This window comes from Pungitius pungitius, chromosome 11 (assembly GCF_949316345.1).
Source record: "Pungitius pungitius chromosome 11, fPunPun2.1, whole genome shotgun sequence".
Lineage (NCBI taxonomy): Eukaryota > Metazoa > Chordata > Actinopteri > Perciformes > Gasterosteidae > Pungitius > Pungitius pungitius.
Window position 1 is genome coordinate 14700628 of NC_084910.1, and position 21937 is coordinate 14722564.

The 21937-nt window shown below is 45.7% G+C and overlaps 3 protein-coding genes across 5 annotated transcripts; all 3 read right to left on the reverse strand.

Moving 5' to 3' along the window:
* Window positions 1–411: 411 nt before the first annotated feature.
* clk2b (CDC-like kinase 2b) lies at window positions 412–4577 on the reverse strand. The gene is made up of 11 exons (XM_037454962.2): window positions 4222–4577; window positions 3515–3605; window positions 3381–3447; window positions 3187–3303; window positions 2909–3075; window positions 2521–2615; window positions 2016–2145; window positions 1837–1919; window positions 1679–1758; window positions 1508–1601; window positions 412–1406 (listed from the first exon to the last, which is right to left on the reverse strand). Exons 1-11 carry the CDS (start codon window positions 4285–4287, stop codon window positions 1212–1214), a joined length of 1185 nt encoding a protein of 394 aa, XP_037310859.1. The 5' UTR covers window positions 4288–4577; the 3' UTR covers window positions 412–1211.
* A 235-nt stretch (window positions 4578–4812) lies between these two features.
* Window positions 4813–10816, reverse strand: LOC119198097 (meiotic recombination protein REC8 homolog). The gene is made up of 17 exons (XM_062565461.1): window positions 10487–10816; window positions 9377–9445; window positions 9146–9288; window positions 8593–8668; window positions 8389–8509; window positions 8217–8298; window positions 7673–7740; window positions 7494–7572; window positions 7281–7404; window positions 7019–7193; window positions 6595–6790; window positions 6280–6446; window positions 6118–6160; window positions 5756–5840; window positions 5578–5667; window positions 5388–5497; window positions 4813–5160 (listed from the first exon to the last, which is right to left on the reverse strand). Exons 1-17 carry the CDS (start codon window positions 10540–10542, stop codon window positions 5057–5059), a joined length of 1788 nt encoding a protein of 595 aa, XP_062421445.1. The 5' UTR covers window positions 10543–10816; the 3' UTR covers window positions 4813–5056.
* A 116-nt stretch (window positions 10817–10932) lies between these two features.
* setdb1b (SET domain bifurcated histone lysine methyltransferase 1b) lies at window positions 10933–21751 on the reverse strand. Of its 3 annotated transcripts, none has more exons than XM_037454953.2 (25): window positions 21618–21751; window positions 19565–19768; window positions 19183–19352; window positions 19044–19087; window positions 18727–18853; window positions 18455–18625; window positions 18151–18352; window positions 17793–17866; window positions 17478–17668; window positions 17260–17389; window positions 16827–17088; window positions 16439–16555; window positions 15814–16102; window positions 15413–15674; window positions 14882–14972; window positions 14682–14798; window positions 14390–14559; window positions 14044–14268; window positions 13712–13882; window positions 12728–12858; window positions 12498–12517; window positions 12302–12420; window positions 11953–12209; window positions 11783–11871; window positions 10933–11253 (listed from the first exon to the last, which is right to left on the reverse strand). In XM_037454953.2, exons 1-25 carry the CDS (start codon window positions 21620–21622, stop codon window positions 11136–11138), a joined length of 3756 nt encoding a protein of 1251 aa, XP_037310850.2. In that variant the 5' UTR covers window positions 21623–21751; the 3' UTR covers window positions 10933–11135. The 3 variants fall into 3 exon arrangements, with proteins under 3 accessions (XP_037310850.2, XP_037310849.2, XP_037310851.2); XM_037454952.2 differs by lacking the exon at window positions 21618–21751 and adding an exon at window positions 20484–20624; XM_037454954.2 differs by lacking the exon at window positions 21618–21751 and adding an exon at window positions 19867–19886.
* Window positions 21752–21937: the final 186 nt, after the last annotated feature.

The following is a 21937-nucleotide window of genomic DNA, read 5'->3' on the forward strand; positions in this document are numbered from 1 at the left end:
CTGACAGGTGAGCAGAATTTAAGGCTTTAACAAGATCCCCAAGACAAACCAGGCCTCCTTGAAGCTCATGTTCCACGACAGATCTGGGATCAGCTCACTTGTGTCAACAGTCTGTCCCCAGTGATGCGAGGTTGAGCACATTAGCAATCGTACAGAAGACAAATTAACTTTGACTAATTTCATTTTAATTAAATCAGTGCAACCAAACACCTTCTGTCAATTATTGACCTGCTCACCTTCATTTTTGATGAGTAATGCTATTTTGTAAAATCATCACTCCTGCTATGTGAACATAGCATTTCTAAATACGTCTTTATTTGAATGCAGTCGTCACTGTAGGGACTTGAGAAGGCACTACTGGAGTGATCTAGAGAAAGACCTGCCGCCTGTATCAACAGATAGAAACAGAAATACAGACTTTCTTCATTTAATGCGTAACTGCTAATCGTGTTCTTTCATATGATTGAGACTGAAACCAGAGCTAACACGGTATACTTTTTTAAGTATACCACTTAATGTACCTTTTACAAAAAATACAACTTTTAAGGGTTTGCCAAAAGATCTTCATATCACACATGAATTAAAAGATATAAATCCTATTTATAATTTTATATATATATATATATATATATATATATATACAGTATATAAATTTTTTTTTTTCAGAAAAGAACCTGCAGATTATTTCCTACTGACTCATCACTTCTCCTCGGCTCTGTTAAGTTTCAGCTTTATTTTTCAGCTGACTGTGAACTACTCGATGAGCCCTCTGCTGCTATCAGCTGTTGTCTCGCTGTATGATTTGAAACGGCCCACCTCGACCCCGTTCACCGCATCCGCCCCCCCCCCGCCAGCGTCCAATACGTCCTTCCACTGAGCTCATTAGGAATCCACCTCCGGATTACAGCGGTCCAAATCCTCCCCTTTTTCGCCTTCCCCTTTCACCATAACCCCACCGCTTCGGGGGGGTAGAAGTAGAAGGTCCACACACCAAAGACTCTGCTCGTTAAGGCTCTCCTCAACTTCACAAATTGCGCACGTTATAATTAATTCAACACGTATCCACCCCTTCTTTCGATGACTCTCTCCCGATGCGATGTAAGGCAGAATCCACACGTGTTGCAGTTGAGAGAGAAAAATACTTGCAAACAGATTGGCATCGTCCGCACGGTGGGTGGGGGGAGGGGGGGGGGGGGGGGGGCGCCAAGTGTCTACTCGGGGTCCCACGTGTTCACATCACAGCTGTTCCTCCAGGCGTGACCCCGTCCTGGAGGATGAGGAGGCGCGACGAAGGGGTGACCCAGCGCCGAGGACAGAGAGATGCGCGTGGAGGGCTCGTACTCCAGCAGTCTCTCCAACAGGTGAAAGAGCTGCTGGTGTTCGGCCGCGTGGGACGACAGGTACTTCTGAAAGGAGACGCAGGGAGAGAGCAACGAGTGGTTGGCGGGGAGAGCTGGCGCGGCCTCGCGTTTTTTTGTCGAGCCTCCGCGGCCCGCCGACAGCTCACCCGCAGCGGTTTGCACTTGGCCTTCACGTAGCGCCCGGCCTTGGAGTACTCGTTCCAGTCGAGGCGCCCGCGGTGGAAGTACTGGGGCTGCTTTCTGAGAGGGGAAAGAAGAGACGCTTGGTCTGGATGAGGTTTGCGTCGACGCGTGCCTCTTGCGTTGATGTGCGTTACCTGCTCCGCTGGATCATTCTCTGAGGAAGCGGCCCCTGGACCCTCTCCATCATAGCAAGGTGCTCCTTGTTGTCGTGAGTCTGAAAGCAGAGTTCGTGTCAACAAAAACCACAATCATACTACGTACCACCCGACAACAGTTTAATCCCACACGTGACCTGGTACAGAGTGGAGCCTTGGTAGTATTCAAACAGGATGCATCCGATGCTCCACGCGTCACATGGGTGACTCCAACCCAACTCTGTGAGAGGCAGAGGAGGGACGGGAACCTTCAACACAACTGATCAGCACCGGCAGCTGGTGGTTCGCTCCCCGGATCGCAATCAACACGTCTCACCCAGTACGACCTCCGGAGCTCGGTAGTGACGCGTGGAGATGACGGCAGAGTGGTGCTCGTGGTCAAAGGTGGCGCTGCCAAAGTCGACAAGCCGCACCGTGGTGTCATTGATTCTCCGCTCGCTGCACTTCTGGAGGAGGATGGCAAGCTTTTATCCAGATGCACTTTACTTGGAGATAAAACTCAATACAAACGCGCTGGTTTGTGCTCCGTCGGATGCTCAGAAAAACACAAACCCATGAACAATGAAAACGCCATTGAGATTAGAGCAGGTTTTAGAATTAATACCAGCTAGTTATTTGTTTGTTTGTGTGAAGTTGTGAAGAATCTGATTTTTCCTGTCTGCCTTGGGCAGAGAATAAAACGACACATTATCGAAGATGCACACATTGTCCCACTCAGGTCAGAAAAAACAACAATCTGTGGCTGAAGCCCTTCGAGTGGGTCACAGGTTTGTCTTTCTTTTACCTCCAAGGTTCCCAGCTTCCTGCCTGCAGCTGTTTACCTTCTCAGCGTTGTACATGAGGGAGTAGTCCGAGTTGACGAAGAGGATGTTCTCAGGCTTCAGGTCGGTGTGAGTCAGCTTGCTGTGATGGAGAACTGCAGTGGAGACGGAGCGAGGAGGGAGTTAATGGAGATGCATCATGGGAAAGCCAACGCCTTCGCCTGGTCGAATTCGTTTGACCCTCGGACTTTCATTGATTTGTAGACCAACAAATGTAGAATTATCCCTAGTTGTCTTTTTGTTTAATCTCCATGAAGAATCAGGATTGCTTGAATCGTCTTCAGGTAACATCTACAAGTCTCGTTCTCTCATGCACTGGACACTCTGACGTGGATCCTGAAGTACAAGAGAAAAAAGCAAAGTGGGACCTGATGCACGTTGGACTCACAGCCGACAGCGTGGCAGATCTGGCGGGCCATGTGGCGGATCTGGTTGATGGGATAAGGCAGGAAGTTGTTTGCTTTCAGGAAGTCGAAGGTGCTGAGCGACAGCAGCTCAAAACAGATGCACACGTGGCCGCAGTAGTCGAACCAGTCCAGCATCTGCACACAGTGACTGATGGGGAAGGGAAGGTGGTGGTGACTGTTTGGTGCAGAGTGGTAAACTCAAAGAAAGAGTGAAGGAGCAAAGCAACAAACACAAGGGTCAAAACGGCCGACGTCTTACTGCCTGTTGTCTGGATCGCTGGTGCCAATCTTCTCCAGAACGTTAATTTCCAGTTTGGCTGCTTCTCTGTACTTCTCCAAGTTCCTAATGATCTTCAGAGCAATTCGGCCTCCTCTTCTGCGTGTTAAAACACTGTTGTTTAGAGCCTCGAACACACGTTGGCCCAACATTGATCATTGGATGTAGCAAAGTACCTGCTGAGGTCCGAGCATTGCACCACCTTCCCGAAGGTCCCCTCACCAAGAGTGTTGATTATCTCATCTGCAGGAGAGTTTGAGGTGAAATGGAGGCCGGAAAGAGCGGCCAACACTTTACAACTGAAACCTACACCTGTCTTCGAGGACGTCCCCACTTTTGTAGATCAGATGGCCGCTTTCCGTGTCCCTCCCGTCATCGGCTGCAGCCTCACTGCTGCTTCGCTGGAGGCAAAAGCACATGAAGGAGCAAAACCAGTGAAATCTGGGTTGGGATCAGGCCGAGACATCATGAGTGATCTGATCCGTGGGTCTTAAAAGGGCTTAAACGGTTCACCGGGTGGATCTCTGGTTAAGACGGATGCATTGAAACACGCAGACGAATGCACACATGGAAAAATCATTCTGCAGGAAAAGGATGCTTAGTTTTTACGTATATCTTAAAAAGTTGAGAGGCTTCTGCAGCGAGTTTGATCCCGACGACCTGGGTTTCTTCTTCCAAAGGAGGTTAACAAGCCAAACGGCTTCTGGCCTCTTCGGAGGAGCTGAGGCTCTATTTCCATCCACATTCTGATACTGTTATTAATATCAGAAGCCCAGCGTGTGCTGAGGAGACACTCGCTGCAGGGTACGGGCCACGGAACAGACCGTACACAAACTCGGGTAAACACACACACATCGTGTGTGGGACCAAACTACCAATTAAACGTCACCGCAGGGAGCATGCGATTTCATGTCAAATGTCAACTTGTATTCAGAGGGGATTGTTGGAATTATTTGGAGAAAGAAATCGAAGCAAGAAAAAAAAAAGAAAAACGCAGGAGCATATGGAGATACTCACAGAGAGGCACAGACCAATACAGTCCAGGAAACCCTTATAGAGAGAGCACAGTTCTGTCTTTCCCATGATGGAGAAGCAAGCGCTTCAGTGGAAAAGGAGGGAGGGACGTGATGAGGTGAAGCAGGACAGCTAGATGACCGGGTGTGGCGGAGAGGAAAAGCCCACCGGACGGAAAAAGAAAAAACTGCAGAACATTAAGAAAAAATCGCTTTACAGGAATTAAAAATGAATAAATAAATAAAACAGAAGCGAAAAAGAACAACAAAGACAGAAAGAGAAAGCGACGGACAGCAATGAGACGAGGAGACAGATAAGAGAGGGTGAGAAGCAGAGAGCTGAGACCGGTGCTAAGAATAAACTGTGGTCACAACCCCCCCGAGAAAGTCTCCTGAGGAGAATGGAGATGTGGTGAAGGGTGGCAGAGATCCAGTTTCACTCATCTTACTTACTCTCCTCCTTGCACCTTAACCTGCCCCCACCTGTCCCGCCGCGCATGCCGCACGCTAACCTTCTCACACACATATGAGGGGGGGGGGCATTCCCTCGGAACAGAAACAACCCAAACAGCTCTTATCAAGATTTTTATTGGGGAGTTCATAGGAAGTCAAAAAGTATTAAAAAAGGAAATCATTTCAAACATGTTTGAACAGCACACCATTAAAAAGTAATCTTGCGAAGTGATCGAAAATATTTGGACTCACTGACTCATCATTTTCATTGTTGTCATATTGTTATAATCGCGATTTCTTGTTGCTCTAATGAAGTGAACAGAGGCAAACAGAGAAATGACCTCCTATCAGACTGAACAAAGAGGCCATGGTTATCTGGGGGGGACTCAAAAGGTCACGTGCACATCTTCGTAGTTGGGTCCAGGGAATATCAACATGTCCCCGTACGGCTCGTCCTGCTCCACCCTCACACTCCTGGCTGATAACGTCTCTGCAGACAAGTGAGTGACATAGGACATGTATATGCAAATAAGTAGTATTCGTATATATTTATTAAGCAGGCCTCATACATATTCTCATTTTCTTGCTGGTCCCTCAGTGCCTCCACCTCGATATTACGGATCTCACACAGAATTATGGCCTGCAGGCCTCCCTCCACCGGCAAGTTCCAACACGTGTAACGAGAGGCTCGGCTGGTCACTGAAAGCGATCCCTTACCCAGGAGCCTCTGGAAAGAGTTGCTGACAGTCCTGCGGTCGGCGTCCGGCGGCAGAAGAGACCAAAACCCCACAGGTGCCGTTTCATGCTTGGGAAAATCCGGCAGCGGCCTGAAAGGAAAACGCAGGGTACAAAACCGCGTTCACGTTGAAATGCTGAGGGCAAACAGTGTGAGCTGGGCCATCGTTACCCAGAAGACTCTGCTGCAGCGATCCCCGCTAGCTCGTCCAACACTTCTGGGATGTCCCGCAGTGCAAAGGCAGACCTGGAGATGGTGGACCTGCAGACACACTTCTGCACATGAGAGCCTCTTCACACACACATTTAGGATTAAGAGTCCTTTACTTTGGTTTATAAGAGCTACTTACCCTTCTCTTTCGGATGCGTACATGGGGGAGATCTCTCGAGACGTCTCCCTTTGGTCTGAGGCCTCCAGCAGCAGCGAGCCATGCTCTGGACACACACACACACACACACACACACACATACATTTGAGGAAATTGCATGGGCTTATATTCGTTCCATGCAGACTTGCGCTAACCATAAGTGATACATGCCCAACTTCGACCTCTGACCTCAACTTAACCTCAGGGAAGACAAGAATAACACGTTAGCAGCACTAACAGAGGAGTCATTGAGGGGAACAACTTCCCCCACAGTTTAACACACACTAGCTCTGCCGGGTCAAGTGGTTTGGACTCATAGTCCACTAGAGAGCGTCATGGTATACCTGAAATGTTGAAAAACTCTGGTTCTGCCACATCTCGGGGGACCTGCATTCACACACAGACACACACAATCAGTCATTGGTTTATTTTGGGATATTTCTTGGCACAAAAAAAAGCAAACAAACAAACCAACGACGCCTCCACACCTCCTGCCGTTTGAATGCCTCAGTTGCCTCGACCATCTCGAGCATCTGGACCATCTCACGATCTCTTTCCTTTTCAGAATCGCTCGACTCGGTCCGTCTCTCCCCCCCAACCCGGAGGTCCGGGTCTGAGACAGGGTGGATGTTTGCAGTCCGTTTCCATAGAAACAGCACCGGTTCAGGCAAGACTGAGGGGGGGAAATGGCTTTGAGGTGTATTTTTGAAAAGGTTACTTTAGTCAAATAGTTTTAAAGTCGCAGTAGATACGTCCAAGGTTGTTTGGCACACCTGTGCCCCCCTAGCCGCCCCCCCCTCCCCACCCGGTGTGTTACTCACCGCTGCAGGGGTTGTTGAAGAGCTCAGCAGGAGAGGGCCTCAGGTGGGAAGGAGACGGGGGGTAGAGTGGTGGCTCGGTCTCAATCAGAGGGTCGTCGATCTGCTGCTGCAGCACCTCCGGGTTGATCTGCGTCTCCGAGTCGAAGAAGATCAGCTGCCTCTTCCTCTTCGCCCTCACCTTTGCAGGCGGCTCATCCTGGGAATTGGAGGGGTGTGAGAAGTAAGTTTAGAATAAATGTCCCCCAGCTATCAAGTTATTAGTCTGGGAGCCACTTTAAAATAACAACAATACTTTTCCTTTTTATTCGTCAGAAACCAATGAATCCCATTTGATTTAATAAAACGGTATTACCAATTACAAGGACAGTTTCGATTGCTTTGAAATCATCAACATGTATAACTGCAGACTCATCACTGCTTGCACCTCTGGCGGCGGCGGCGGTCTTTCCCGCTCCGCCCCCGACGGCGGGGACGGGACGGTTGCCCCGGAGACGGGGGTGACCTGGTCCGACGGGGGTCCAGGCTTCTCCCCGGGCAGGTTGGACCCCTCCTGAGGCGTCAGGACGGCGTCCTCGCGAGAAGGCACGGTGGGCTGTGATCTGACACAAGCAGAAACGCCGTCAGTGATTCCTGCCCCCCCCCCCCCTGTGAGGGTCCGCGTGTCCATGGGCATCGGGACCATTTACTCTACGGGGGATCCTGGGAGCTCTTTCGTTCCGTCTCTCTCCGGGGCTTCGTCTCTTCCGCCCCTCTCCACCTCCCTCTCTCCGTCTCCCGGCGTCACTTCCCCTCTCGGCATCTCGAAGCCCTCTTTAGGAAATGATTAAACAACGACAATAAGATCCCATGTCCTTCTCTTGTCTCTCGGGAGAAAAGGAGCTCCCAGTTTTGACACTCACCTTCCGGAAAGTTATCCGTTTGGGCCAAGAGCAAGTCGAGAGTGTCTGGATGCTGATCGCTGAGCTCCTCGCCCTCAAACTAGCGGTGAGAAGAAGGAAGACGGAGAAGAAGGATGAGACCAGCGGGACACGCAGCAACACGTGTCCATCTTAGAAAGAGTTTCTCCGGAAGGTCGCACCTCTGCGACCGGGATGCCGACAGGCTCCGTCTCCCTCAGAGTGATGCGGTCTGGAGACGCAGTTATGCCTGCGGGCGAATATGGGGGACGTCAATGAAAAATGTAAACAACAGCATTTCTACAACAACGCAAACAGCAGGAGGGGGACAGCAGCTAATCGAGCTGCAACTAGCAGTGAAATGCATCTTCCTCCAATTAGGAGGATCAGGTGTTTCAGCGCTGCCATGAGCCGACCTCTACAGGAACTGGCCTTACACGGCCTCTCTCCTCTCTGCTGCTCTGGATAATTCAAATTGAAATTCATTTTAATTTTGAACTTGACAATTCATTTTGAACTTGCTCTGTTGCATAGCAACGCGTGCAGACAAAAGGCCTCTCCTCTTCCTTTCCTACCGAGGCTTTCTGAAGGAAGCCAAACGCCGCTCAGTTACACACATTTGATGGTTCAAATTCTACCGCATGTCAGTTCATTCTGTTTTCTGGACCTGCAGTGACCCGATGCCCTGAAGAGATCACTGTTTTCATGTCATTTCAGTCACCCTACCGCTCTCTACTTCAGCAGCACTTGGAGTCGGACTCATTTCCGGATGCTCGGGAGACGATTCTCTCAGATACTCTCGACCCATCTCCGGGACAGAAGAGCACAAACATCTTATCAGTACACAAGCGTTGGCTACGTGTCAAATCGGCTTTTGTTGATTTGGTGTTTTTGTCACCTGTAGCAGTGTATTGGGACTGGGTGTGGTCTCCTGCATGTACATCACACCGAATAGAGGATCAGGAGCTCCTTCTGCCTCCTCCAGGAGAGACAGGGCGTCGGCAAAGTCCACAGCTTTCCTGCGAGTCGGAGGGAGTCGAACAGCCGTCACTTTGGGTTTTTCAGTGCAGTCAAACTTCAAATGTGGAGCCCCTCTTCTCACCTGCCGTCCCTATCCATGTCTATTTTCCGGGAGGTTTTCTGTTTGATCAGCTGTCCCACAACAGTCTGAAGTTCCTCTGGAAGGACACGAGTCGTATTACTTGTTAGTGTGAGGAACCGAGGGAAGGTCCAAACTTTTCACATCTGTTGTTATTTTATGTTGGTTTCAGAGAGAGTGGCAACATTGAAATTAGTCAAATCCAGGACGTGTTTGCAGATAAGGTGTTATATATCATATATGATATGTAAAAAACATCGGAGATTATAGTGTGTTCTTACTGAACATTTTATCGCAGTGCATCAAAAAAAATAACTGTTAACGACTGGAAGAGTTATCGGGTTTTGGTTTTAGCGGCTTTAGAATCCCTCATGTAAGCAGACCAATTCTGTAGAATTAGGGAACTGCATGGAGCCTGGTGTAAAAGTGTGTGTGAGTCTACGCTTTTTTTCATTTCTAAATGTTCTCCTCATGCTTCCATCCTGTATGCATCATCTATTTGTACAAAAAGAACCAGAGCACATGCGTTTCCTCGAGTCTGCTGACCACTTCTTACCCAGGAAAATAGCACACTGTCGGTGGAAGACGACCACGACGCCGTACTGGAGCTGGGAGGAGAGGTAGAGGGAGAAGCGAGGTCGCGGCAGCTCGGGCCGGGGGGGCGCGACCTGCTCCAGCACGTAGTTCATGATGTCATCACTGTATGGACATTAGCTCTATTGTAACTGGACAGATTTACCGGTCAGCCGGTTGTGAATACGTGACAGAGACTAAAATAACTTCTTACCAGGTGCTTATGACGTTGACCTTTAAGAAATCCCGGCGGGGAACTCTGATGCCTTTTGTAGCAACCAGCCTGAGGTGGACACGCAGCATTTTATATTGAATGTGGAACCCCTTAAACTGTACGAACTGGGATTTAAGTATCTTATCTGATGTAAATCCTAGACCACACACACACACACACACACACACACACAGCCCTGGTGGCGTTCAATGTTTGCCCAGGTTTTCACCTCACTGGTTTCTTCAGCAATAACACAAATGAAAAAGTTGTACAAATCTGTGAACAAATATTTCAGATTAAAACATGCAAGAAATTCTTCTTTTAATTTAATGTCAAAAAGCACATTTTGTTTGAGGAAAAGTCTCATTTCAGCAATAATTTCTACTAGAAGCCTACACGCATTTATTTCCCCTCCTTTTGTCATTATGTAACCTTTGACCTTAAAGTGATCTTCAAAGCTTCCGTCTTAAAAGGCAACTTCAAAGCCTTAAACGTGTTGTTTTGGTTGCTGTCCCTGTGGCCACATATTTGTTTTCTTCGTCGCGTGCACCTGCACTCCGGGATTCGGGTTTTTTTGTCTTTTTTTTTTTTTTTTTTTCAAACTGTACATCCAAGTGTGTGGGCTCTAAAGAATGTAGGTTATATTTTAACTAACAATATATGATGGAAAATCTAACGTTAATTTAGATTTTAAAATTGCGTGTTTTGTAATGGAAAATGTGCGTTATACGCAGTTCTTTCACAAAATCGACAGATCTGGACAAATGTGCATTTAAAGCCTGTATGTTCATTATTGAAAATGTCTGTTGAAAGAATTTGAGGGACGATGTACGCATTTATGAGGATTTTAGGGAGGTTTTTAACGGAATATAATCATTCAGCAAAAAGCTAAAACATAGTGTAGCCCAACAGTCCGTTAACAAAAGGTACCGTTGAAGTAGCGGGAGTATCTAAAACTTGTGATCAGTCACAAATCCGGGAAGATTTAACATTAACAACGTAATGTACATGTAACGCGCGGGGACGAAATACAACCACGAGAGGCCGTTATGACGTCACCGGCTCCACTCTTCATCGTTTTAAAAGAGTCAAAAAATTCGTTTTACTCACCAGATTGTAGAGAAGCAGCCCGAATGTCGCTGCAAAACTGTTGGGTAGTAAAACATTGTAGAAAATGGATGGAATAGGTGGTAAATGACAGCGCTTAATCTATTGCAGAGCGGGTCTTCAGTGAATGGAAGCAGACCCCGATGGTCGGTTCATTATTTGATTCTTTTATTTTAGAGACGCCGATTGGTCAGACGCACCATGAAAAAAACATGTATTAGATTTGTTTATTTAGAGAAAGACTCAACCTGAGTGAAACTTCCACGGGATTTTTTGTAGCTTTAATTATATTAGTATGATATATTAGAAGGATATTGGCTTCTTTTTTTTATTGTGATGTATTTTCCTTAACTTAATTAAACTGATTCAACATTAAAATTGTACCGTTTATCTTGTTTTTATGGCCTAATTGTTTTTTTGTTTTGTTTTTTTACAAAAGAACAGCTGCGTGAGCATTGCAGCAAACTGCATTTTATTCACATTTAACGAAAAGACAAAATAAGAAATCAGGGAAACACATTCATATAAAATAAAGGCAACAAAATAGCTGCAATAAAAGACAAAATTCAACTTAAAACTAAGTAAAGTTATGGTGCTAAAAAGGGTCCTCTGAGGTTCCTACAGATCCAGTGAAGTGAATGATGGCTGCAGATCACAGCAGTCTCCCTCTGCACTCGGTGGACCCGCAGCAGCAGAGCAGCACCTTCCCCTCCACGCTGCCCACCTCGTAGTTGTAGTCCCAGGTCAGCTCTGTGCCAGCCCGGATCCGCCTGCACGGGGACACAAGCAAGCGGGTGAGTGATAAGAGCTTATCAATATGTTAAAAGGAAACGCATTGATTACTTCATCAGAGACCCAAGAGTAACTGGAGTCAAATTCCAATAAAGCTAAATAAACGGACAATAAGAAGCTCACTCTCAGAAAATCTCATGTGACATATTTTGATGGAAAAATCATTGGAAGATTGCGGTTTTGTTCTTAATATAAACTTTACACTACCACTTTGTTCAAGCGATTAAAAAAAATAAACTCTGTCACAAGCTCTATTTTTCCAAGTTAACATAGTCAGCGTGTAGCCTATTTACTATCTACTTTAATTGTGTTCAACTGATATTTGACATTTTAACATTACAGTATTTATTCACATTTATTGTCACTTACTTAATTACTGTACAAAAATAGACTTTACAATGGACTCGTTTCATTCGCGTACCAAAGAGCATGCTATATTGTAATATAAATTGTATTTAAAATGACCATGTCGGGATTTACAATTATGTCACAGACATCCAAACTCACTTGCTGGCAAAGAACGCCACCCAGGGAAACCTCAAATCATGCGTGTCCACAAACACATTCTGCACGAAAAGGTTGGGACTACAACTGTGCTGTAATACAAAGAGGAGATATGATCAAATAAAACCAATAAACATAGGAGCATGTTGAGATCTTTCATACGAAACGCTTACATTGAGGTAACGCCCGAGGTTTCCTTCCAACTTGGCATCGATGATGTAGCAGGACTCTTCCCCGTCGAAGAACAACCTAGTGTTTTTGGGAGTGTTCTCTCCACCTCCCCCAGTCGGACCCTGCTGTCCCGTTTTTCCTCCCGGACCTCCGGGCCCTCCCCCGCCTCCAGGTGTGCCCGTTTTCACCATCATCCCGTGGCCGCCCTTCAGGGCGATGCCGCGCGTTGATTTCACCGCGACCTGCTTCTTAGTCACAGCTGGACCACAAGAGCAGCAACAGGAGTAAGACAGGAGGAGGTGCAGTAAGTGTCAGGTCAAGTATTTGCTCATTTCTCCCCGTTCTCCTCACCTAGGGTGACTTTTTCTCTCTCCTTGTTGTCATCGGATCCAGAGCTGATGGTCTGAACCTCGTCACTATCAGAGAGAGTCATCACTTCCTGCTTCTTCCCAGTTTCTGACTTCACTTGACTGCAAGAAAGAAAGAATGAATCTCGAGTGTCTAGTGTTCTGTTTAAGAACAGGAGAATCCTAGCATAACAACACACCTCTTTGCGTCTCCGGATTCCTGTGATGGAAAATAGAAAATTGAGGGTTATTATTATGATCATTGTGCAAGACAATGATCATAATACTGATTTAAAATCAATCTTACAAAATATAACATATTGAAGAGGAGTTCAAAGTAATAATAAGCTGATACAGCCAGCTTGTGTACATATTAATGTGTGAGACACTGAAACCAAAGAGCTCAAATCCTTTATTCTTATTTCATCACCTTCTTAAGCCCCTGGCTGGTGAGCCAGGAAGCCACTTTGCTTTTGCCCGTCTCTTCTGGCATGGACGGGGGCTTATCGTCCCCGACTCCTCTGGCTAACGCGCTCATTTCGTCTTTACTGTCTTGACTCCCTGCGGCAGAAAGAAGGCGTGTGTTAAAAGACAAAACCAAAATCTTCCGAACCCACTTTCAGATCCACTGCTTCAATGCAGAGGAAACAATGTAGACATTCCCCAAAGCATGAGGTTTGTTGAGGAACATTGTCAAGATATAACTTTTAACGCACATACATTTGGCACTCTCACCAAGACTAATCAAAATATATTTTTTGAAAAAGTGATTAGGCATTTATTCTACAAAATGCCAAACACTATGGCAACTGCCCATCGATATTATGTTTTTTCTAACTGTCTAAAAACATGTTTCATTTCAAATGCTAAGAAGTTTAAAAAGAAAAACAATCAAACTTTTAAAAATTACTTTTCATTTTAAAAGGATAAAATGTTTTATCGGTCAGCAAATTCATGTTCTTAATCTTCTTTTGGAAAAGGTCTTTTCATCGGCTCAGCTGCGGCCTCGTGGATTACTTTCTGACGTGACAAACGATGCGGTGAGCTGATAGAAAAGGATTTTGAGAATGCTGTCACACCCGGACCACAACCGAGCCTGATGTGGACACTCCGGGGTCTTTAAAGCAATGATTTTTTGGAAGCGTCTCCGTCGGTCTGCTTTGCATGAAGACTAGAAACACAGAACCAGCTGTTCTGTCTCAATGTCTCAACATCTGCCCATTGGCTCCTCTAAAGATCCCAGACTAACTCAGTCATACAGTAATAATGTAGAAAGACTATTTCTTTACCTTTAATGGATAATTCAATCTAACTTGCTTCAGCGTAATCCCTTAAATGACTAACCGTCTAAATAAAAACACTGAACAGCTACACCCCCCCCCCCCCACACCTCATGAGGAAGCCCCCTGCTCACCTTCCTTGTTGCCCTTGACCTGACCGCGTGTGGTGTAACTCCTCCACACGGAGCTGGTGCTGAAATTGCTTTCCTTCACAAACGTGTCGTCTGAACTGTCACTTTCCTCTTCGCTCTTTGAATCTTTGTCTTCGTCTTCATTGCTGTCCCCTGATGAGCTTGAACTTTGGCCTTTGACAGATGAAAAATACATAAATCAATAAAACACAGGAAGAATTGTGTGCAGGAGGCAGATGAAATGTCAGCAGGGTTCAAGAGAAGGAAGAAAAGCTCTGCAGGGAATCAAACCCGGTCTATTTGGGACCACCCTGACCTTTCACCTTTGGACTCACCCTTTTTGGGCGGCCTCCCAACAGGGTTAGCTGATACCAGAGCAGATGGCTGGATTTTTATTCTCGACACGTCCACACCGCTCCCCTCGCTGTCGGAACAGTGCGCCTCGCTCTCGTAGCCCTCCTTGAAGTTCTCCACACTCTCTATGTGGTCCAGATTGGCAAAATACTCGTCCCCCATCTCGAGACCTTCTCTGTCGGCAAAGTCGTCTGTCAAGATTTTACCTGGTGAAGTGGAACAGAAAGTCACGTGGAAATCAAGTCACCTGCTAAATAAGCGAATTAAGGCGCCGGCGTTTCCACGAGGAGCGTCTGTAACGTCCCACTAGTCTGTTCCTGTCCTCACCAGCGTAGATGCAGACGAAAGAGCCCTTGGCCACGTCGTCCAGACAGCGGATCCCCCAGCCTTTGTTCTGGGTCTTGAAGAGCTGGAGGCGCACCTGGAGGCCGTGTTGCACCAAGCGGTTGGTGCACATCTGGGCACAGCATTTGCACCGCTTGTTACACTCGTAGATCCTGAGAGAGGGGAGCAGGGGAAAACCAAAACGGATGGGACGGAGGGGTTGACATTAGACAACAAAATAGCAATTATTTACTAAAAGTAATTATCTCCCTGTAGGTTGTGCACAATCACCGACCCTGTTGGGAGGCACTCCTCTAATCTTTTGTGTAAAAATCCAGCGTTTGTGTTGATCTGAGCCCCTGGTGTGCAACCGGTAGCCTGAAGGGTCAGCTGGTGGCAAGAGCATTTGGACCTGTGACGAGTACGTAAAGACGTGTTTAGGATATTGCGAGTGGAAGAAATATAAAATATCACAGGAGCCACAACTTTATTTACTTGTCGCGACAGCCGTCAGTGCAATCGCATCCAACCAGGAAGTCCGGACTGGTGTTGATGTATACTCCATCTTCAGGGATACGTTCTTTACCTTAAAGAGAAATAAGAGCTTATGCCACAGTGATTTTCAAAGGAGGTAAGGGGGGGGACTCAGCTGCATGTATAGGTAATTTTTTCTGATATATAGTTGTATTTCTTTTACCACATAAGATCTGCAGGTGACTAGAGGCTTCCAGCAATGCTTCTATGAAGAGCCGTTAGTAGTAGCTGCTAGACTTTAGGAGTTCTGACTCAACCGATGCAAGTGACATCATGTGAGGCGATTTATCAGACTCTACTCTAAACTCCTTCTGGAGCCACAACAAGCTTCTTACTATTTCTTCCACATATTAACTTGCGCTACCAGAGAGATGTAAACAGATACTACTATGATGCATAAAATCAGTGGTCATTTCATAGTCTGATTCTTAGTCTGATCCCGGCACAAGCCCAATGAATTTTTCTTTGTAAACAGATCAAGGGCATTCTTACTGTAAGCTACTTTCGGAGGCGGAGTGGAATCAATCTCGTTGACGCAGGAGAGCGGAATGTCCTCTTTTCCAGCAGTGATGTCGTGAATGTAATAGAAAGGCCTCTGCGGCTGGAATGGCCGGTCCACGAGGACGTAAGGGTCCAGACAGAACATCTCTAAAAATATAAAGTCACAGCGTGTCTCGAAGAGGTAGTACTGGATCTCTGCCATGTTGCGCAGGCAAAGCCCGCACGGAGCCTTGTAGATCACGTGAAAGGACATCTGAGGGGTGGACATGTGGAAGACAAGAGTTGCACAGTTCAGTTTGTGATTATGTTAAAGGAAAACTGGCCGTTTGAAGGTACGGGACAAACTCTACGGAAGGCCTCATTTTCTCTGCATTACACTAATCTTCCTCTACCTTGCGGTTGACTTTTCGTCGTCCCGTCATGCGCCTGAAATCGTACAGTAAAGGTGTGAGCAGGGGGTTCTTCCCTCGGTGGATGTCTGACTTTGCTGGTCGGACGCGATTGAGACACGCTGGCTGACAAGTGTGTGCCAGGTAGAAGATGCGGTCTGTCGGGGCGCGGTACGAGGGCTGTCGCGGGATGGTGGCCATGGCTTGGGTCACGGGAGGGGGTGCGGCAGCCAGAGGGGGCAGTCTCTGATAGGACGGTGAAGCAATACTTTGGCCACTTGAGATTCTTGCACTGTGGATTCACAAAATGAAAGTCAGAGAGAAAAGGATGAGTAAACATCAAATTAACATCACACACACACACACACACACACACACACACCCCCCCCCCACACACACACACACACACACACACACAAATACAAACAAATACATTTCTTTTATAATTAAGTGGGATTTTTCACAAAATTGAAACATTAGCTTTTAAAATAAGATTTAACATAAAATGAAAAACTAAATGAAATTTATTTAATTAAATAAAATAAATGAATGCACTTTTGAGGAACTGCAGGTTTGGTTCCTCAGTGTCAGAGGTTGGTGCTTTGTGAGACCTGCAAGGGGGACTCACCTAGCGGGGTCGCTGGGAGTGGAAGAAAGCGACTGCATCATGATTTTGGAGGCATGTGTGCCTCCCACGCCTGCGACGAATGGAGAAGTACTCTTCTTTGCCATCTGATGCTTATTGCTTGAAGACAGCAAGGAGAGAAAGGGCAGTCAATTAAGTCAAAACTTCACTTATACATATTGTTTGCCATACAAATAATCAGTGATTCTACAATCTCTGCTGTATATTTTCTCCCTTTTTTCCCTTTGTGCTGATCTGTTCTGTTTTTTGACTCGTTGCACAACCACCAAGGTAAACTGTTCCTCGGCTTCAGCTTTTCTTGGCTTTCAAAGTTTACACCTTAGAACAAACTGCCGTTAGTAGCATTAATGCTACAGTTAGCACCACTTACTCAACACGTGGAGGCTGTGAAGGCTGAACCGTCTGTTGGATTTGCTGGACTTGTTGGGTCTGCAGGGGTTCAGGACGCGGCTGTTGTTGTTGTTGTTGTGGCTGTTGTGGCTGTTGTTGCTGCTGCTGCTGTTGTTGTTGTTGTTGCTGTGGTGGTGTCTGTGAAGGCTGGCTGGGTGAGCCTTGCTGCGTTTTGACGGGAGATGCTCCAACAAGTACGTCACTGGTGTATTGAACTACTGGACCTTTACTCCTCATCACCCCTGGAACATCGAAGATGGACAACAGTTAAAAGTGAAAAACAAATCTGTTAAAGCAAACCTGGGTGAGTGTGGTACAGAGTGGTTTACCGAAGGCCGGGCAAAAAATGTATTATTCATTTGTTATGTATTCAAATTCTCTTGGTGTTTAAAAGGGAACGACTGTAATGTTACCCATGTTAGGTCGTGACCTCTGCTGGCCAGCCAACTTCTTCTCCTGGGTGTTGGCGGTGGTCATCTTCAGGTTGAACATTGGCTCCAGTCTGGTGGAGCCTCTGTAAATCCACTCACTCCTCTTGTCATCCTGATTTTAAACAAAAAGAAGTTTGCGGTTCTCTTCTGAACTTTTTGACAGCTGTCGAACCGTGTGAATGTTTTTACCATCGACGTACCAAGAAGAGGATCTTGACCAAGCTTCCATCCACCTCTTCCACTTTGCTCTTCCACCAAGTTCCCTCCCACTCGGTCTTGATGATTTGCCCAACCTTTAGAAGCACCATAGGCCTGCTGGGATATGCAGTGATGTACTCCTCAATGAAGTCTCGACAAGACGCATCCTCTATGTCCTCCCAGGTGCGCTTTACTGTGAAAACAATCTCAATTTCAAGAACCCAATTTAATGGAGTAGACAAATGTTCCTGCTGCATAATAGGTAGAATTTCACAGATTAGAAGGAAGAAGGAGAACATGGCAAAATAAGCACTTACACGGTCTGCAAATTGGGTGGAGGTCAGGTAGTGTCACATATGAAGCATAGCCGTCATCAAAGAAAATCAAAAACCTGAAACACATACAACAAAAGAAATTCAAATTCAATCAGGCTTATTCACCAGTATATAACAGTACCTGCAAATTCTCTATGTGTGTGCCTCTACAGTTTGAGCCACCAATGACTGACAGACAGTATAGTTGATACATCTGGTTTAGTAACACTCATTGATGTTGACGTCACAAGTATTACTATTAACCAATAAGCACATTCGACCCATAGCAGTGTGTCCGTAGGGTTGACAGCTTTCGGGGGGGGGCTGCTAAGGTTCTCCTTCTTTCGCATTGTTTGCCCACCTCATCCGGTTCTTGTTGTTGGGCATCTCTGCTACTATCCCAGCATAGAGCCACACCAGGCTGCCGTCCTTGTATTTGGCGACTACGCGAGCCCCGACATACAGGATCTCCAGGGTCGGGTTATACTCGAAAGCCACGTGATTTCCAGAAAGCAGGCTCTTTCCTTTATCAAACTTCACTTTATACTTAAATATACCATTTCCTGGATACAGACAGAGGGTGTGTTGAATTAAAGATTAAACATTGGGAAGATTAAAGCATAGAATACATACAATGAATGATAAACGAGAAAATACAAACGCACCGACTGGGCTGATAGTAACAAGGGCACCTCTGTGCCAGGTCTTGGTGCGCTTCTTTCCCAAAATCATCATCCCGACTCGAAGCTCATCTTCTGTGGCGTTTGGGTTCGGCTGGGTCATGGACTGAGACTGAGCCTGGGATACAAACACTGCTGGCACTGAAGTATGACTACCTGAAGGGTAGGGAGAGCCACACACACACACACAGTAGGCATGAAATACACCCCACACCCACAAGTACCATGCACCACCGAATGAAGCACATGCTGCTCACCTGACTGAGACGGAGGATGCGACGGAGATCGAAGCAACGGAGCACCAGGCGACGGCTTGCTGACAATTTGGACCAACTTCTGCAACTGCTGGGATGTTTTGTGTAGCACTGAGGAGGCCTCAATTAACTGGTAAATAAACAACACCAAAGTCATCATCTGCACACACTGAGTAGCAATACACCGTCATAGGGGTTTGCTGCAGAAACCGAAATAGAAATAAATATAAACACATCTCGACTCCCCTCTATCAGACGGCCCACATCAAACATTGAGCATCGAACAAGGCATTATTACTAATCGTTTCTATTTTTCTCACCGCTGGATCTTTGCAGGGAGTGACTGGCTTCTTTGGAGGAACCACTGAAACATGCAGAGCAGAAGATATTTAACATCTTCAGATTTATTTTTCATGTCCAAGTAGCAATGTAATTGTAAGCGAAAGGAGCAGGACGTACAACAGCCGACGGCAATGACATCATCGTCGTCATCGTCGTCGTCTATCTCGATGACCTCAGAGGACAGCACGCCTCCTCCGCCCCCCTCATCCTCCGAGCTGCTCTCTTTGTAAACGAGACCGCTCTTCTGGTAAGTTTCCTTCACGAGCTTTTCACACTCCAATATGGATCTTAGGAGAAAAAAACGTGAGCATGTAGGACAAAAACACACTGTGCACAGCAAGGGGTTCTCTGATCCTGTCCATCAGCATCACTACTAAACCTTTGAGATTAGTTGTTAACTAATTCAATTGTTTACATTTTCCCACCTGTATTTAACACTTGTAGACTGTAACACATAACTGTAAACAAATAAAACAAACAGACTTTGAGTTCTACATACTTGTTGGCATCGCTGAGAAGCATGTCTGTCCTCGCCTCCTCTTCTTCTTTCTTCTCCACCCATTCCTTGAGCTCAGTCAGCTGAGCCTTTTTCTTCTTCACAATCTCACTCTTCTCCACTGCTTCGTCGATCCACTTCTTCAGCTCATCCAAAGAGATGCCCAGCTCTTGCTCCATATTTGAATCCCAGCCCTCCAGCTCCATTCTAAGCAGGGAAAATAAACAGAATGACGACATGCAAACATCAGTTCAGATACTACACATAGGTCTTTAATTGCTCACTCATTTATTTGATATCCTTACATTAGTATCCTGATGCTTCACTGCACGCCATTAAAACATCGAGGCGTGCAATGCAGACTGAGCTCTACAGAGTTGGGGGTGACACATGTGTGACGTTACACACCTGTGCTTGCCTGGCTTTCGATTTATTGAGGTTAGCTTTGGTACCCAAGAAGAACCCAAGAACCCTTTCCCAACCAGAACAACAATCGCTAGATGATGTCGGTACGAATGTGTTTGCATACGGTATAAAAATAACAACGTGTAAAAGTCATCCCAAACCATAACAGGACTAGCGATTGACTGGTAACGTCAAAGTCCCTGGTTTGCACAAAAAGGGACAATTTAAAAGTACCTGGTGAGACTCGATAACAAAAAGCAAATTTAACCCACGTTGACTTTTTATCTGATTCTTAATTGGGACACATTCCTGAAGGAAGACCATCAAACTGCAGCTCGTTATAAGTGAGCGTAGGCTAGCTCGTTAGCATAGCATTAGCATGGCGAAAGGGTCATATCTTGACTAACATTAATCCGTGCAGGTGTCTTGGAAGTTAAACAGCATTGTATCCTCTAGAATTGTTCACCCAAACACAACGGACGGTATGCGTGATGTAGAAACAGCACTAAAAACTCACCCATCACCTATATCCATCCTGCCTGCTTGTAAATATGAGCTTGGCTAGCTAATGCTAACAGCTAGCCACAATAGGAGGTGCATGCATTGCATCCCAGGGTAACCGAAGGGGGCGGAGATAGCACGTTGTTTGGGTCAATGAGAGACAAAAACTCGCGCGTTATCCAGGTATTTAAAAACGTGAAACTGCGCTACATGATATTAATTCAATGAAGGTCACCACTATTGCATGATTTACAATTTTTTTAGAAGACGTTACGTTTAACAATAACCGGCATTAATCTTGCGATTGTCCTTTTTGAACAATTAAAAATGATTGATTACGAATTAAACAATTTCGAAAAATGCACCCAAGTGAGGTATATTCAAAGGTTATTAGCAACTTATCGGCTTTTAAAGATTCATATTTTAATATAAAAGTGTCACTCTTTCAAGAAGAATTTACGCTGCAAATCCAATCAGACTGAGAGGCACTGGGGAAAAGGTGAGTTTCGGGCAGTTCACTTACTTTTTGCATTTTTTCTGTTCATTAGTTTTCAGCACAGTAAATCAGTACTCACCACTTGAGGGTGCAATAATGTCTGCTGATTCCTTCTTGCCTAGGAACATGCCTACTGAAAAGACTTTTGAAGTCTTGAATTACCAACACGTTGACAACTAAAAGGGTTTATTTCATTTGTTCAATCACATGTAACGTGCATTAAAGCTTTGCAAAATTTAAGCATTTTCTGCTTTATATGTACATTGTTGAAAAGCCAGAAACGTCTGTGCACTATTGGTGTGGAGAAGGGTGTCTTTATCAAAAAAGCTTTTCATAAAAAAAAAAACATCCAATTATGCCTAATCTCTCTGAGTCTGCCTCCCTGTAGCGCCAAGAAATCCTGCTGTTTGTGTGTTGGAATGAAACAAGGAGAACGGGGCTTGTTGTCTTAGTGAGCCTCTCTTTTGTAAAATTATGGAAATTGAACATCTAATCTAATGCACATGTTTAATTACCAGCAGAGCTAAACAAACACAACATGTGCACTTCATTCAGATTTTCAATAAATCAATGTTTCACTATATATGGACCTGCAGGCAATAATTTTTATTATAGCATCTTAGGTATATTTTGAAATTTACATAGTATACTTACATCATTTTCAGTGGTTGGATGTTGCTGGTAGACCTGTTGCACTTATTAACTTTATATTAAATTTGCTACAAACTGTAAAGAAGTTGAGAACGTTTTTTTCGCAGGATGCAACTTGTTTTTGTAATCCCAACAGGAGTCTGACCAGATGATTTTACAGTATGCTAAAATGTGTATATCCATCACTCCTCAGTTTGTGCCTCCTGGTATGCGGCGACAGAGATATTACTGTACGGGTCGAGCACCATCTGACCGCAGCGAACAATGGTCACCAACAAAAAGAAGCACAGCAGGAAGAAGAAGAAGAGGGCAAAACCAAGATC

Bases quoted from the DNA above. Each gene is read 5' to 3' on its own strand.
- clk2b (XM_037454962.2), bottom strand. From the start codon at position 4,287: ATGGGAAAGACAGAACTGTGCTCTCTCTATAAGGGTTTCCTGGACTGT. The intron at 3,304-3,380 runs GTACTTTGCTAC...TTTAACACGCAG, and splicing joins CAATGCTCGGACCTCAGCAG to AAGAGGAGGCCGAATTGCTC. The intron at 1,920-2,015 runs GTGAGACGTGTT...TGCCTCTCACAG, and splicing joins AGCTCCGGAGGTCGTACTGG to AGTTGGGTTGGAGTCACCCA.
- LOC119198097 (XM_062565461.1), bottom strand. From the start codon at position 10,542: ATGTTTTACTACCCAACAGTTTTGCAGCGACATTCGGGCTGCTTCTCT. The intron at 7,194-7,280 runs GTAAATGGTCCC...TGCTTGTGTCAG, and splicing joins CTCCCAGGATCCCCCGTAGA to ATCACAGCCCACCGTGCCTT. The intron at 6,447-6,594 runs GTGAGTAACACA...TCCCCCCCTCAG, and splicing joins CTTCAACAACCCCTGCAGCG to TCTTGCCTGAACCGGTGCTG.
- setdb1b (XM_037454952.2), bottom strand. The intron at 18,854-19,043 runs GTGAGAAAAATA...TTTATTTACCAG, and splicing joins CTCCCTGCAAAGATCCAGCG to TTAATTGAGGCCTCCTCAGT. The intron at 12,421-12,497 runs GTGTGTTGTTAT...TCTTTCTTGCAG, and splicing joins GAATCCGGAGACGCAAAGAG to TCAAGTGAAGTCAGAAACTG.